This window comes from Ranitomeya imitator, chromosome 3, assembly GCF_032444005.1.
Source record: "Ranitomeya imitator isolate aRanImi1 chromosome 3, aRanImi1.pri, whole genome shotgun sequence".
Taxonomy (NCBI): domain Eukaryota; kingdom Metazoa; phylum Chordata; class Amphibia; order Anura; family Dendrobatidae; genus Ranitomeya; species Ranitomeya imitator.
In genome coordinates, this window is record NC_091284.1 from 26,742,249 (window position 1) to 26,760,022 (window position 17,774).

At 46.1% G+C, this 17,774-nt stretch overlaps 1 protein-coding gene across 1 annotated transcript in view; it reads left to right on the plus strand.

Annotated features, from left to right (window-relative positions):
• ILDR1 (immunoglobulin like domain containing receptor 1) overlaps positions 1-15,816 on the plus strand; it is a 32,438-nt gene extending 16,622 nt beyond the window's left edge. The window contains exons 4-8 of the mRNA XM_069760608.1: positions 8,613-8,732; positions 9,247-9,393; positions 12,869-13,000; positions 13,086-13,879; positions 14,860-15,816. Of these exons, the coding sequence (XP_069616709.1) occupies positions 8,613-8,732; positions 9,247-9,393; positions 12,869-13,000; positions 13,086-13,879; positions 14,860-14,898 (1,232 nt within the window). The 3' untranslated portion in view covers positions 14,899-15,816. The remainder of the gene's footprint in view (positions 1-8,612; positions 8,733-9,246; positions 9,394-12,868; positions 13,001-13,085; positions 13,880-14,859) is intronic.
• Positions 15,817-17,774: the final 1,958 nt, after the last annotated feature.

The following is a 17,774-nucleotide window of genomic DNA, read 5'->3' on the forward strand; positions in this document are numbered from 1 at the left end:
TCGGCCTTCACTGCGGTGGTTTTCAGTTGCTGTTTGTTTCTGGGCCTTTCTGTCTGAAGTTTAGTCTTAAACAAGTGAAATGCTGCTCAGTTGGGTTGAGATCAGGTGACTGACTTGGCCATTCCAGAATATTCCACTTCTTTGCTTTAATAAACTCCTGGGTTGCTTTGGCTTTATGTTTTGGGTCATTGTCCATCTGTAGTATGAAACGACGACCAATCAGTTTGGCTGCATGTGGCTGGATCTGAGCACACAGTATGGCGGCTCTGAAGACCTCAGAATTCATTCAGCTGCTTCTGTCCTGTGTCACATCATCAATAAACACTAGTGACCCAGTGCCACTGGCAGCCATGCATGCCCGCGCCATCACACTGCCTCCGCCGGGTTTATGCATGCCCGTGCCATCACACTGCCTCCGCCGTGTTTTACAGATGATGTGGTATGCTTTGGATCATGAGCTGTACCGCGCCTTCACCATACTTTTCTCTTTCCATCATTCTGGTAGAGGTTGATCTTGGTTCCATCTGTCCATAGAATGTTCTCCCAGAACTGTGCGGCTTTTTTAGATGTTTTTTAGCCTTTTTATTCTTGATGCTTATGAGTGGCTGCACCGTGCAGTGAACCCTCTGTAGTTACTTTCATGCAGTCTTCTCTTTATGGTAGATTTGGATATTGATACGCCGACCTCCTGGAGAGTGTTGGTCACTTGGTCGGCTGTTGTGAAGGGGTTTCTCTTCACCATGGAGATTATTCTGCGATCATCCACCACTGTTGTCTTCCGTGGGCGCCCAGGTCTTTTTGCATTGATGAGTTCACCAGAGCTTTCTTTCTTTCTCAGGATGGACCAAACTCTAGATTTTGCCACTCCTAATATTGTAGCAATTTCTCGGATGGGTTTTTTCTGTTTTTGCAGCTTAAGGATGGCTTGTTTCACCTGCATGGAGAGCTCCTTTACCGCATGTTCACTTCACAGCAAAACCTTCCAAATGCAGCACCGCACCTCAAATCAACTCCAGGCCTTTTATCTGCTTAATTGAGAATGACATAACGAAGGGATTGCCCACACCTGTCCATGAAATAGCCTTGGAGTCAATTGTCCAATTACTTTTGGTCTCTTTAAAAACAGGGTGGCACATGTTAAGGAGCTGAAACTCCTAAACCCTTCATCCAATTTTAATGTGGATACCCTCAAATGAAAGCTGAAAGTCTGAACTTCAACTGCATCTGAATTTTTTTGTTTAAAATTCATTGTAGTAATGTCTATAACCAAAATTAGAAAAATGTTGTCTCTGTCCAAATATATATGGCCCTAACTGTATGTATGTATATATATATATATATATATATATATATATATATATATATGTGCAAAAGATGGCTACTAGAATATAAGACATATTTTCAGTTCACACTTTTTTGTTAAGTATATAATTCCACATGTGTTAATTCATAGTTTTGATGCCTTCAGTGTGAATGTACAATTTTCATAGTCATGAAAATACAGAAAAATCTTTAAATGAGAAGGTGTGTCCAAACTTTTGGTCTGTACTGTGTATATGTACAGTATTATTTTTTTTTTCTGAACTCCTCAATGTTGATTTATGACCACAAACTTCAGACAAGATGAGTTTGACTTGAATGTGATCATAAATCGACAGAGAAGTTCAGAATTAGAAAGATAACAGAGTCTTAATGCCTTGATCTCGCTGACTGATTCTTAGTTAACTCATTCTGCAATTGGCAATCTACAGTGCAACCCGGAGGTTATAGAAGGCAAATTGTGCAAAATGTTTGTAGCCACCTCCTTCTGGCTTAAGGACTTGGATGCTGCCAGTGAAGGAAGGGTTAAACTTAAAGTCCACCAACAATTAGAATTAAATAAATTACTACTGAGCAATAATTGTTATGGATTAGATAGTGCAATGTCGCCACCATGTGGTCAATGACAGAATTGCAGCGCACAAATAGACTTCCATTATTGAAATTGGTCAGTTTTCCCAAATGTCACTTTAGGCTTCAGATTTCGACTCGTTTTCAATGAGCTCAATATAATCCACAGTTAATCTGTAGAAAAATTCTCATGTAATAGATTTTGGAACATATGCTGCCGATTTTACTCTAGTTTTTACCTTTTGGTGAAAATCTGCAGCATATAATGACATGTAAAATTACTTAATTGGTACTATATTTATGGCTGCCTGAGGGTGAAGTAGACTGGTTCACTTTCTATCAACTCTACTTAGAATTAAAGAGTCTTTATCAAAATCATAATGAGGTTTATGCTTACAGCTGCCAGTGGGGGAAGGAGACTGATAACATTACTAGGTACTATGTTTACAGTGACCAGAGGGAGAAGCAGACTTATTATTATTTTATTTTTTTTTATCTAATGGATTATGGATTATTTTGTTGATTAAATTTAAACTGCCAGAGGGGGAAGAAAAACTTGATTTTTTTATTGGGGTTTATGTTTGCATTGTTCGATGGCGGAAGGAGGCTGACTATTGAACTATTTAAAGTCTTTATTTACAGCTTCCAGAGGGGGAAGAGGAGTGTTTAAATTTGCTTTTTAAAAACTGCACTGCTCAAAAAAAAATAAAGGGGACACTCAAATATCACATCTTAGATCTGAATGAATGAAATATTCTCACTGAATACTTTGTTCTGTACAAAGTTGAGTGTGCTGACAACAAAATCACACAAAAATCATCAGTAGAAATCATATTTATTAACCAATGGAGGTCTGGATTTGGAACGATGCTCAAAATCAAAGTGGAAAATCAAATTACAGGCTGATCCAACTTCAGTGGAAATGCCTCAAAACAAGGAACGGGCGGGCCAGTCCATAGCTTCAATGCCTTCATCTTGCAGGAACTGCTGAGACACTCCAGCCACATGAGGTCTGGCATTGTCCTGCATTAGGAGGAACCCAGGGCCAACCGCACCAGCATATGGTCTCACAAGGGGTCTGAGGATCTCATCTCGGTACCTAATGGCAGTCAGGCTACCTCTGGTGAGCACATGGAGGGCTGTGCGGCCCTCCAAAGAAATGCCACCCCACACCATTACTGACCCACTGCCAAACCGGTCATGCTGAAGGATGATGGAGGCAGCAGATCGCTCTCCACGGCGTCTCCAGACTCTGCCACGTCTGTCACATGTGCTCAGTGTGAACCTGCTTTCATCTGTGAAGAGCACAGGGCGCCAGTGTCGAATCTGCCAATCCTGGTGTTCTGTGTCAAATGCCAAGCGTCCTGCACGGTGTTGGGCTGTGAGCACAACCCCCATCTGTGGACGTCGGGCACTCAGACCATCCTCATGGAGTCAGTTTCTAACACCGAAACATGCACATTTGCGGCCTGTTGGAGGTCATTTTGCAGGGCTCTGGCAGTGCTCCTCCTGTTCCTCCTTGCACAAAGGTTGAGATAGCGGTCCTGCAGCTGGGTTGTTGCCCTCCTACGGCCTCCTCCATGTCTCCTGGTGTACTGGCCTGTCTCCTGGTAGCGCCTCCAGCCTCTGGACACTACGCTGACAAACACAGCAAACCTTCTTGCCACAGCTCGCATTGATGTGCCATCCTGGATGAGCTGCACTACCTGAGCCACTTGTGTGGGTTGTAGAGTCCGTCTCATGCTACCACGAGTGTGAAAGTACAAACAACATTCAAAAGTGACCAAAACATCAGCCAGAAAGCATTGGTACTGATATGTGGTCTGTGGTCCCCACCTGCAGAACCGCTCCTTTATTGCGGGTGTCTTGATAATTGCTAATAATTTCCATCTGTTGTCTATTCCATTTGCACAACAGCATGTGAAATTGATTGTCAATCAGTGTTGCTTCCTAAGTGGACAGTTTGATCTCACAGAAGTTTGATTTACTTGGAGTTATATTCTGTTGTTTAAGTGTTCCCTTTATTTTTTTTTGAGCAGTGTATATGTTTTACAGCTGCCAGAAGGGGAAGGTGACTGCTGAAGAAACTTGGAAATATATTAACTACTACCAGAAGGAAAATTAGATTGATTGAAGTTACTAATAATTATTATTATTTTACTGCTGCCAGAGGGGAGAGCAGACTGATTTTCAGATTGAGAAGTAGACTGGAAAAGTTGCTAGTGACTATATTTTAGGAAGGCATAGAGACCGTTTGTTCCTAGGCATTATCTATCAAGCTACCATTGAAGGGGGAATAGAGACTGGATAAGAATTTACTGGGGACCATATTTATAGCTGCCAGAGGGGGATGAAGACTGTTAGTAATTTAGTGAGAACTAAATATATAAGGATATGTTCACACAGACGATTTTTCAGGCAAAAACAAAGGGGGGGTTTCAAGCGGAAACTGCTTCTGGAAACGACTGTATTTTTGTAAAAAAAATTTACATTTTTGTTAGTGTTTTCGGTGAACGTTTTTGAGGCCTTTTCACATTTTTTGGCATTCATTAAGAAATAATAAAACCTTACCATTTTTGAAGCCAAAATGCTAAAATAGAAAAACGAAACAAAAACTGTTTAGGGGTCTTCCAGAATTTTTTTTTTTTTTTTTCCTACCTATTGACCTTTTAGTGTTACTGGGCACGTTATTTACAGCAGCCAGAAGGGGAAGGAGATTGAGGAAGTTGCTAAAATTTAAAAGTGCCAGAGGGGGAAGGACACAGTCTGGTAATTTGCTGCAGTTTATATTGTCAGCTACTAATGGAGGAGGAAGCCTGGCAAAGAAACTTATTTTGGAATGTATTTACAGCTGCCAGAAGGGAAAGGAGACTGACTAGGCATGTGCTGGGGACTATATTTTCAGTTACCAGAGGGGAAAGAGGATAGTCTATGGAGCTTACTGGTGACCATTTATTTACCGTAGGTTGCTGGAGACTTTTTATGGAGCTTACTGGGGACTATTCTCTCAGGTGGAATTATACGAACTGGGAATCTTTTATATTTACAGCTGCCAGAGGCAAGAGATTTGAAAACTTCAGTCTAAATTTAAGACGTGTCAATGTAGGAAAGACTGACTAGGGAACTTACTAGGAAGTACATCTATGGCTGCCAGATGGGGAAGGAGACTGACTGGGAATTAAATTTACAGTAACCAGAAGGGGAAGGAGACTGACTTTTGGCGACGTTTATATGAGGAGTGTATGAAGGAGATATAAAGTGCATCAAAAGGGATTTTGGAGTTGATAGAATTCTGATCTTGAATTCGCTCCTCTAAGCCGTCAAATTCGTTCCATCCTCCTGTAGAACACTAATAATCTCCCTCCGATGCTTTAATAACCGCCGACACTCAGGATTGTTAATTTTCCCCTTTTTCGTTAGCGCCTCGTTTATATCCTTCCTAACAAGGTCTGTTTTTTAGTTCATTAGTCGCTGAGCCGTTTCCATTAGCCCAGCGGTTATTTAACCCTGTCTGGGGATAGACGCTCAATTACGCTTGTTAATACCTTCGGGATAATCTGGGTTAATAAGCAATTAATAAATTAAAATCTATAAATCTTTCCCGCTTCAGGAGCCATGGCAACAGAACTGATTAGTAATTAAATTAGCAGCGTTAACGACATCTCCGCGGTGGCAGGAAGCGAGCGCTGCTAATAGTCACACGCCTCGCAGGCAGATGAATGTGTCGGGTTAATGATCGCCACCCGGTGGACAGGTGTGAAGTTTGGCATTGCCAAGAAAGACTTGTTCCATGTAACTTTGCGGGGTTTTCTTCACCCTTGAGCAGTAACTTACATTTTATATGTGCAGAAAGGAACAAGAATCCGGGAGCTGATGGCCCCTCTGGGTTTATACTTTTGCTATGGGGTGAATGATCTTCATAATTTTTTTTCACTGCTTTTACGATGCAGACATTTCCACATGTGTTAGGCTTCTTATTGTGGCAAAACTAGGAAGAACACACATAAGTAACTATTATTAGTAGGCTAAAAATGAAAACAAGTAATGAGGCATATTTGGTAATCAAACGTCTGGAGCAAGAGGGATTATCAGAACTGGTCCATATAGAAAGTGGACGATTTTCTAACAGGCCTGACATTACTGATCCTGTATTATACTCCAGAGCTGCACTCACTATTCTGCTGGTGCAGTCACTGTGTACATACATTACATTACTGATCCTGAGTTACATCCTGTATTATACTCCAGAGCTGCACTCACTATTCTGCTGGTGCAGTCACTGTGTACATATATTACATTACTGATCCTGAGTTACATCCTGTATTATACTCCAGAGCTGCACTCACTATTCTGCTGGTGCAGTCACTGTGTACATACATTACATTACTGATCCTGAGTTACATCCTGTATTATACTCCAGAGCTGCACTCACTATTCTGCTGGTGCAGTCACTGTGTACATACATTACATTACTGATCCTGAGTTACATCCTGTATTATACCCCAGAGCTGCACTCGTTATTCTGTTGGTGCAGTCACTGTGTACATACATTACATTACTGATCCTGAGTTACATCCTGTATTATACCCCAGAGCTGCACTCACTATTCTGCTGGTGCAGTCACTGTGTACATACATTACTGATCCTGAGTTACATCCTGTATTATACCCCAGAGCTGCACTCACTATTCTGCTGGTGCAGTCACTGTGTACATACATTACATTACTGATCCTGAGTTACATCCTGTATTATACTCCAGAGCTGCACTCACTATTCTGCTGGTGCAGTCGCTGTGTACATACATTACTTTACTGATCCTGAGTTACATCCTGTATTATACCCCAGAGCTGCACTCACTATTCTGCTGGAGCAGTCACTGTGTACATACATTACATTACTGATCCTGAGTTACATCCTGTATTATACCCCAGAGCTGCACTCACTATTCTGCTGGTGCAGTCACTGTGTACATACATTACTTTACTGATCCTGAGTTACATCCTGTATTATACCCCAGAGCTGCACTCACTATTCTGCTGGTGCAGTCACTGTGTATATACATTACATTACTGATCCTGAGTTACCTCCTGTATTATACCCCAGAGCTGCACTCACTATTCTGCTTGTGCAGTCACTGTGTACATACATTACATTACTGATCCTGAGTTACCTCCTGTATTATACTCCAGAGCTGCACTCACTATTCTGCTGGTGGAGTCACTGTGTACATACATTACATTACTGCTCCTGAGTTACTTCCTGTATTATACCCCAGAGCTGCACTCACTATTCTGCTGGTGCAGTCACTGTGTACATACATTACATTACTGATCCTGAGTTACATCCTGTATTATACCCCAGAGCTGCACTCACTATTCTGCTGGTGCAGTCACTGTGTATATACATTACATTACTGATCCTGAGTTACCTCCTGTATTATACCCCAGAGCTGCACTCACTATTCTGCTTGTGCAGTCACTGTGTACATACATTACATTACTGATCCTGAGTTACCTCCTGTATTATACTCCAGAGCTGCACTCACTATTCTGCTGGTGGAGTCACTGTGTACATACATTACATTACTGCTCCTGAGTTACTTCCTGTATTATACCCCAGAGCTGCACTCACTATTCTGCTGGTGCAGTCACTGTGTACATACATTACACTACTGATCCTGAGTTACATCCTGTATTATACCCCAGAGCTGCACTCACTATTCTGCTGGTGCAGTCACTGTGTATATACATTACATTACTGATCCTGAGTTACATCCTGTATTATACCCCAGAGCTGCACTCACTATTCTGCTGGTGCAGTCACTGTGTACATACATTACATTACTGATCCTGAGTTACATCCTGTATTATACCCCAGAGCTGCACTCACTATTCTGCTGGTGCAGTCACTGTGTATATACATTACATTACTGATCCTGAGTTACATCCTGTATTATACCCCAGAGCTGCACTCACTATTCTGCTGGTGCAGTCACTGTGTACATACATTACATTACTGATCCTGAGTTACATCCTGTATTATACCCCAGAGCTGCACTCACTATTCTGCTGGTGCAGTCACTGTGTACATACATTACATTACTGATCCTGAGTTACATCCTGTATTATACTCCAGAGCTGCACTCACTATTCTGCTGGTGCAGTCACTGTGCACATACATTACATTACTGATCCTGAGTTACATCCTGTATTATACCCCAGAGCTGCACTCACTATTCTGCTGGTGCAGTCACTGTGTACATACATTACATTACTGATCCTGAGTTACATCCTGTATTATACCCCAGAGCTGCACTCACTATTCTGCTGGTGCAGTCACTGTGCATATACATTACATTACTGATCCTGAGTTACATCCTGTATTATACCCCAGAGCTGCACTCACTATTCTGCTGGTGCAGTCACTGTGTACATACATTACATTACTGATCCTGAGTTACATCCTGTATTATACCCCAGAGCTGCACTCACTATTCTGCTGGTGCAGTCACTGTGTACATACATTACATTACTGATCCTGAGTTACATCCTGTATTATACCCCAGAGCTGCACTCACTATTCTGCTGGTGCAGTCACTGTGTACATACATTACATTACTGATCCTGAGTTACATCCTGTATTATACCCCAGAGCTCCACTCACTATTCTGCTGGTTGGGGTCACCAGTCCTGTAATACGACCTTGATTCTCTGTTTTTCTAGAAGCCGACCTGGTCATCAATGAAGTCATGTGGTGGGATCATGGCGTCTATTACTGCACTGTGGAGGCTACGGGAGATTCCGCTGGAGATCCGGATAAGGAAGTGAAGCTGATCGTTTTGCGTAAGTTTTACACTTGGTTCCGTTGTATAATTCTATGAAGCTGTCGGAGACGGCCGAGTGCTGCATTTCTCCATCTCCAGCAGGTCCATAGATGGTGGGCGGCCATCATCCACGTTAATGGCTCATTTCAGAGTAGCGTTCTCAGAACCTGGGGGTCTCAGCAGTTCAGCTTCTGGCGATCCTTTATTATGACTTCTGCCCAAAAAATAAGTGAGAATTTACTGACCAACCTTTTTCTTTTACTGCACTCATTTGATTAGTTGCTTCCAGAGCTGCAATCCATTTTCTTCATAATGGTACTTCATGAATCGCGCATCTAATGGAAGAGCTTATTAGCAGAGCAACAATGGACAGGCGCGGAGCAGTCAGGGCAGGTTGAGTCATGTGAACTCTGTAGGCAGAATTCTGAATGCAGCTGTGGAGTATAAGACCTGATGTGGCTGGCAGTGATTACTAGATATTCCCTGTGGACACCTCTGGATTTCCATGATGATCTTTTTTTTTTTCCCCGCAGATTGGCTGACTGTGCTGTTCATCGTCCTGGGGGGATTGTTACTAATCCTCTTCTTGGCCATATGCTGGTGCCAGTGTTGTCCTCAGTGTTGCTGCTGCTATGTCCGCTGCCCGTGTTGTCCGACTAAATGCTGCTGTCCAGAAGAAGGTATTGTACCATGCTACTGCCAGTAACTTTGCTTCTCCCAAAGCGCATACCTGTGTGTCCATGTACGCAGTCGCCGGTTACTCCCCTCAATGTTATCGTCCACATGAGCATTGTAGACCCATCTACAGGGCAGATCAGTCTGCGACCACAATGTAGTTTACGTATGGTTGATGAGACTTCAGGGCTGCGTTTACAGCTAATTCATTGTTTTGGGGGATCTGGCCAGGAGATAGAAAATTAAGAGGGACCATTTTCTCAGTAGGTCAGAAGGTGGGGGGGGGGCAGCTCTTGGGCTCTAAACCTGCAGGTCCACAAGGAGGGAACATCCCCTGGGCTCTAAACCTGCAGGTCCACAAGGAGGGAACATCCCCTGGGCTCTAAACCTGCAGATGCACCAGGAGGGAACATCCCCTGGGCTCTAAACCTGCAGATACACCAGGAGGGAACATCCCCTGGGCTCTAAACCTGCAGGTCCACAAGGAGGGAACATCCCCTGGGCTCTAAACCTGCAGGTCCACAAGGAGGGAATATCCCCTGGGCTCTAAACCTGCAGCTCCACCAGGAGGGAAAATCGCCTGGGCTCTAAACCTGTAGCTCCACCAGGAGGGAAAATCGCCTGGGCTCTAAACCTGCATCTCCACCAGGAGGGAACATCCCCTGGGCTCTAAACCTGCAGATGCACCAGGAGGGAACAGCCCCTGGTCTCTAAACCTGCAGCTCCACCAGGAGGGAAAATCGCCTGGGCTCTAAACCTGTAGCTCCACCAGGAGGGAACATTCCCCTGGGCTCTAAACCCGCAGCTCCACAAGGAGGGAACATCATCTGGGCTCTAAACCTGCAGCTCCACCAGGATGGAACATCCCCTGGGCACTAAACCTGCAGATGCTCCAGAAGGGAACATCCCCTGGGCTCTAAACCTGTAGCTCCACCAGGAGGGAACATCCCCTGGGCACTAAACCTGTAGCTCCACCAGGAGGGAACATCCCCTGGGCACTAAACCTGCAGATGCTCCAGAAGGGAACATCCCCTGGGCTCTAAACCTGTAGCTCCACCAGGAGGGAACATCCCCTGGGCACTAAACCTGTAGCTCCACCAGGAGGGAACATTCCCTGGGCTCTAAACCTGCAGATGCTCCAGAAGGGAACATCCCCTGGGCTCTAAACCTGCAGCTCCACCAGGATGGAACATTCCCTGGGCTCTAAACCTGCAGATGCTCCAGAAGGGAACATCCCCTGGGCTCTATACCTGTAGCTCCACCAGGAGGGAACATTCCCTGGGCTCTAAACCTGCAGATGCTCCAGAAGGGAACATCCCCTGGGCTCTAAACCTGTAGCTCCACCAGGAGGGAACATTCCCTGGGCTCTAAACCTGCAGATGCTCCAGAAGGGAACATCCCCTGGGCTCTAAACCTGTAGCTCCACCAGGAGGGAACATTCCCTGGGCTCTAAACCTGCAGATGCTCCAGAAGGGAACATCCCCTGGGCTCTATACCTGCAGATACACCAGGAGGGAACATCCCCTGGGCTCTAAACCTGCATCTCCACATGGAGGGAACATCCCCTGGGCTCTAAACCTTCAGATACATCAGGAGGGAACATCCCCTGGGCTCTAAACCTTCAGGTCCAGGAGGAGGGAACATCCCCTGGGCTCTAAACCTGCAGATACATCAGGAGGGAACATCATCTGGGCTCTAAACCTGTATCTCCACAAGGAGGGAACATCCCCTGGGCTCTAAATCTGCAGCTCCACAAGGAGGGAACATCATCTGGGCTCTAAACCTGTATCTCCACATGGAGGGAACATCCCCTGGGCTCTAAATCTGCATCTCCACCAGGAGGGAACATCCCCTGGGCTCTAAACCTGCATCTCCACAAGGAGGGAACATCCCCTGGGCTCTAAACCTGCAGCTCCACAAGGAGGGAACATTCCCTGGGCTCTAAACCTGCAGCTCCACATGGAGGGAACATCCCCTGGGCTCTAAACCTGCAGCTCCACCAGGATGGAACATCCCCTGGGCTCTAAACCTGCAGGTCCAGGAGGAGGGAACATCATCTGGGCTCTAAACCTGTATCTCCACATGGAGGGAACATCCCCTGGTCTCTAAACCTGCAGCTCCACATGGAGGGAACATCCCCTGGGCTCTAAACCTGCAGCTCCACCAGGATGGAACATCCCCTGGGCTCTAAACCTGCAGGTCCACAAGGAGGGAACATCCCCTGGGCTCTAAACCTGCAGCTCCACCAGGAGGGAACATCACCTGGGCTCTAAACCTGCAGGTCCAGGAGGAGGGAACATCATCTGGGCTCTAAACCTGTATCTCCACAAGGAGGGAACATCCCCTGGGCTCTAAATCTGCAGCTCCACAAGGAGGGAACATCATCTGGGCTCTAAACCTGTATCTCCACATGGAGGGAACATCCCCTGGGCTCTAAACCTGCAGCTCCACATGGAGGGAACAGCCCCTGGTCTCTAAACCTGCAGGTCCACAAGGAGGGAACATCCCCTGGGCTCTAAACCTGCAGATGCACCAGGAGGGAACAGCCCCTGGGCTCTAAACCTGCAGGTCCACAAGGAGGGAACATCCCCTGGGCTCTAAATCTGCAGCTCCACCAGGAGGGAACATCCCCTGGGCTCTAAACCTGCAGCTCCACATGAAGGGAACATCCCCTGGTCTCTAACCCTGCAGGTCCACAAGGAGGGAACATCCCCCTGGGCTCTAAACCTGCAGATACACCAGGAGGGAACATCCCCCTGGTCTCTAAACCTGCAGCTCCACAAGGAGGGAACATCCCCTGGGCTCTAAACCTTCAGCTCTGCAAGCAGGAACTATTCACCGAGCTTTAAACTTGCAGCTCCACAACCAGGCTCCAGCCATTTAATTCTAAACTTTCAGCTTGACAAGTATGGAATATAATTGTTGAGCCTTCAAGATTTCAAGCAGGGAACATCTACTGGGCTCTAAACCTGCAGCTCCACAATTAGGGGAAACATCCACTTAGCCCTAAACCTTCATCTGCAGAAACGGGGCAACGTCCACTTAGCTCTAAACCTGCAGCTCCATAAGGGGGTGAACATCCCCTGAGCAATAAAACCTGCACCTCCACAATCTGGGAAGAGCCAATGAACTATGAACATGTAGCCCAATAAGTATGGAATAACCATTGAGCTTTCAGATTTTCAAGCAGGTAACACCCACTAAACTCTAGATCTGCAGCTTCACCGATGAGTAGGTTTGCAGAATACAAACACTGCCGAATTAAGCCAACACTCTAGAGCAGCTTGAATCTATCCTTACTCATGGCCCAAGAGTTTCTGTGCTTGGCACGGGACAGGGCCCCTTCCAGTCTGATCGATGCTCTTTTGATGAAGCCATGTGAGAACCCTTAGCCAGTGTAAAGCCTGACATCTCCTTTAAAGCATTTCTACTCTTGATTTATTTTCTCTTCACATGTCATCACTTCGTCCTCTCTCGCAGCTATTGCTCGCCACCGATATATGAAGCAAGCTCAGGCCCTCGCCCCGTGGATGATGGAGAAACCTTTCTATGCCGGAGCCGACCGCAGCTCTCAGCATTCGTCCTATCAGCTGAACCCTTTGCTCCAGAGAGGTGGGCACAGACTGCACGCGGTCATGTCTGGAGTTGGGCCCTTTTTATGTATTTTTACTTTGTTTCTTTCCTTTATATTTTGCAGACTTTTCCCAGCAGAACAGCCTTCCCATGGCCAGGCCGCCGACCCACCCATCCCACAACATCCAAGTTCTTGATTTTCTAGAGAATGAAATAAAAAACTTAAACACGGCGCAACCTCTAGCGGGGGGCGTCCATCACAGCGGAGCCAGCCATCACCCCAGCATGTTGTCGTCCCTCAGCGAGATGGGGGTTGGGGTACGAGACGTTGAGCGTAGAATCATTCAGCTCCCTCCCATCGTGGAGCGTGTCGTTAACTCCCACAGGAGCAGCAATTCCTCCCAGCATCGGAGGCACCATTCATGGGACCTGCTAGAGGCCGATCGGAGGAGGAATCGGTCACAGGACGACTCGAACTCTGCTGACGACTGGCGAGAGCGGCAGAGAAGCGACCGGTCTCAGGGGTACAGGCGGGATCCTCCCATCGAAGGGCGTCCGAGGAGAGATCTCTCGCCCCCTCGTAGGCGTGAACGAACCAGCCCCAACGATGACTATGGCTATGAAGACCGCCGCGGTCGCTCCAACTACAGCTCCGACAGGCAGAGGTCACCGGAGAGAGAGCAGAGATCCAGGAGGAGAGGAAGCCCCGAGCGTTACGCCCCCAGCAGGCGGAGGAGTCATTCTCCACCGAGTGATCGCAACTCGTTGAGCTCCGATGACGAGAGTCACTACAGAGACAGAAGGGAGAGACGGACGCGGTCGTACGAGTGGCCCGAGGACAAACCGCCCAGCTATAAGTCACTGGACATCACCACGGGGAAGACCAAGAACCCAAGAATCGCGGCAGCCAGACAATCGGTAAGACGTTCAGAAATAAATCCTACCCCCCCAACTCTTAACATCAAACACTGATGGGGTACTACGGCGCTGATAGAAAAACCCCTTTAAGAGACCCCCATTCCCAGGAAGCCTTTATCCTGCACCTTCGGCACCAGCAGAATAGGAGTGTGTTGATCTTGCAGTGAGCAGTAACCTTTCTCTTCACTGGATGACCTTATGGAGGACTGAACTGACAGTGTCCTGATGAGATGAGGAGGATGGAGACGAGTGGCAGCCCACAGACTGAGCAGCACAGAGTGTTTCAGGAGATAAAGGAGCTGATCTTTAGGAGCCCATGAGGACAGACTGGGTGTGACATATACAATTTAAGGAAAAGGATAGAGATAATATTAGGTCACTGACAGGTTCATTAGCAGGAGAAGCAGAAGCCCCAGCAGTGCAGAGTATTTCAGCAGATAAGGGAGCACTGCAGTAAAGTCAGGGCATCACTTTAATGTAAGCTGGGGGATATAAACTAGCAGAGGTACATAATGGGAAGTACTGGGACCTCAGCAGCACAGAGTATTTTCAGTACTTTAGCAGTATGATTACACTGTCAAAACGATATACGAGTGACATATTTGGTTCTCTTCCCCCCAAAAAAGGAGTAGTGCATTTTATGGGGAAAGGAGGGAGATGCAGCTGCAGGTCAGACAGCGTGATCAGCTGGTGGAGACATCTGATTGGCTCAGAACATAAAGCTCAACTGTGACATCACAGATAAATCCCGCCCACTCAGTAAGCAAAATGGGGAAGATGGCCCCTTACTGACGCCACCAGAGGAAAGGAAAAGGCCCCAATTCTGCAGATCACACCCCCATATCTGACTCTTAACACTACATGTAATACATGTGCAGCAGCCTAAGGGGCGATGAGGATGTAATTTCTGTAATTATTGGCGCCCCTTTAAGAGAAGTTTTGTACTTTTATTACTGTTCATAAATCTCTTTGTGTTTTAGGATCGCAGCTCCAGGAGTGGAAGGAGCATGGTCATCTAACATGGGGTCATCGTCGTCGTGACACCCACGATGGGTTCTCGCTCCTTGTGCACCCGGCGTGTCGTTACAGGGGACGTTGCCGATCTGCGGTGCGGCCGCTGCTCCTCTGTCCGGCAGTGATCCGGACCGGACATTTCTAGGGTTCTTTCTGTTGGCAGAGACGTTCCACCTGCAGGCGCCATAGTATATACAGTCCTGAGTATTTGTCACCTGCTTCTCCGAGGACCAAGACAACATGGCGACTTGTTGGATACGGCCAATGCTGGATGCGACTTTTTTTTGTTTAAGGGGATACATACAAAACGTCTGAAAAGCGACATTCCTTTTACACTGTGCCTTCTCCTACCCTTCTCTTGTGGACCCTATAAGACCATACGGAGGAGGGTCCGCTGCCTTTTTTTGTAAAGTGGAGCGCTGCTCTGGAGGATTCATGAGCCATAATGTAATACATAGTAGTTAATTCACTTTAATGGGTGCTGTGCTATGCTGCGTTTTGTTTGAAAATATATAGGGTCACCCAAACCACCCTTCAGTTATAGAGATCGAAAGATTGATTGCTCGTGTGATGAGTCTAAGCCTTATATACCAATGTAGATACCAGCTGTTACCGCAACGTACAAATGAGCCGCAGAATAATGCGGGCCGTAACTCCGGATCAGTGCTAGGCAAGAAGCGTAATGTAAGGCTGCAGTTACCTCCTGTGTTATGCTCCAGAGCTGCACTCACTATTCTGCTGGTGGAATTGCCGTACACATACAGTGGGGAAAAGAAGTATTCGATACTCTGCCGATTTTGCAAGTTTTCCCACCTACAAAGGACCGAGAGGTCTGTAATCTTTATCGTAGGTACACTTCACCTGTGTGAGACAGAACCTAAAAATAAAAAAACAGAAAATCCCTTTGTAGGATTGTTACATAATTAATTTGCCTTTATTACATGAAATAAGTATTTGATACGATAGAAAAACAGAACTTCATATTTGGTGCAGAAACCTTTGTTTGCAGTTACAGAGGTCGGACGTTTCCTGTAGTTCTTGACCAGGTTTGTACACATTGCAGCAGGGATATTGGCCCCCTCCTCCATATAGATCTTCTCCAAATCTTACACGTTTCGGGTCTGTCACTGGGCAACATTGAGTTTCAGCTCCTCCAAAGATTTTCTATTGGGTTCAGGTCTGGAGACTGGCTAGGCCACTCCAGGACCGTGAAATGTGTCTTATGGAGCTGCTCCTTAGTTGCCCTGGTTGTGTTTTGGGTCATTGTCATGCTGGAAGACCCAGCCCCGACCCATCTTTAATGCTCTTACAGAGGGAAGGTCAAAATCTCACGATACATGACCCCATCCATCCTCCTTTCTATACGGTGCAGTTATCCTGTCCCCTTTGCAAAAAAAGCACCCTAAAAGTATGTCTCCCCCACCATGATTCACAGTTTGGATGGTGTTCTTGGGGCTGTACTCGTCCTTCTTTGTCCTCCAAACATGGCGAATGGAGTTAACAAAAAGTTTTATTTTGGTCTCGTCTGACCACAAGACCTTCTCCCATGCCTCCTCTGGATCAGATGGTCATTGGTGAACTTCAAACGGGCCTGGACATGTGATGGCGTGGACAGGAGGACCTTGTGTGCCCTGCAGGATTTTAATCCATGACGCCGTAGTGCGCTACTAGCAGTAATATTTGAGACTAGTCCGAGCTCACTTCAGGTCATTGACCAGGTCCTCCCATGTAGTTCTGGGCTGATTCCTGACCTTTGTCAGAATCATCTTTACCCCACGAGGCGAGATCTCGCATGGAGCCCCAGACCGAGGAAGATTGACAGTCATCTTGTGTTTCTTCCATCTTCTAATAATTGCGCCAACAGTTGCTGCCTTCTCACTAAGCTGCTTGCCTATTGTCCTGTAGCCCATCCCAGCCTTGTGTAGGTCTACAATTTTGTTCCTGGTGTCCTTAGACAGCTCTTTGGTCCTGGCCATGGTGGGGAGGTTGGAGTGTGATTGAGTGTGTGGACAGGTGTCTATTATACAGGTAACGAGATCAAACAGGTGCACATAATACAGGTAATGAGTGCAGAGTAGGAGGCTTCTTATAGAAAAACTAAGGTCTGTGAGAGGCAGAATTTTTGCTGGTGGGTCGCTGATCAAATACTTATTTCATGCAATAAAATGCAAAGTAATTATGTAAAAATCATAGTGTGACTTTGTTGTTTTTTTTTTTTTTTTTTTTTTTAGGTTCTGTCTCTCATAGGTGAAGTGTACCTACGATAAAAATTACAGATCTCTCAATTCTTTGTAAGTGGGAAAACTTGCAAAATTGAAAGTGTATCAAATACTTATTTCCCTGACTGTGCATTACTGATCCTGTAATGATCCTGAGTTAAATCTTGTATTATACTCCAGAGCTGCATTCACTATTCTGCTGGTGCAGTCACTGTGTACATACATTACATTGCTGATCCTGAGTTACATCCTGTATTATACCCCAGAGCTGCACTCACTATTCTGCTGGATGTAACTCGGGATCAGTAATGTAATGTATGTACACAGTGGCCAAGTGCCAGAATAGGCGCATCTTCCAGATGTGCCTTTTCTGGGGTGGCTGGGGGCAGATATTTTTAGCCAGGGGGGGGCCAATAACCATGGACCCTCTCCAGGCTATTAATATCTGCCCTCAGTCACTGGCTTTACTACTCTGGCGGAGAAAATTGCGCGGGAGCCCACGCCAATTTTTTCCGCCATTTAACCCTTTATTTTAAGAGCTAGAACGGCCAAATTTTGCAGATACACACTACTGACATTAGTAGTGTGGAATCTGCAAAAAAAATGGAGAGAAGACATGGTTTACTGTATGTAAACCATGTCTCAAATCATGTCGGGTTTTA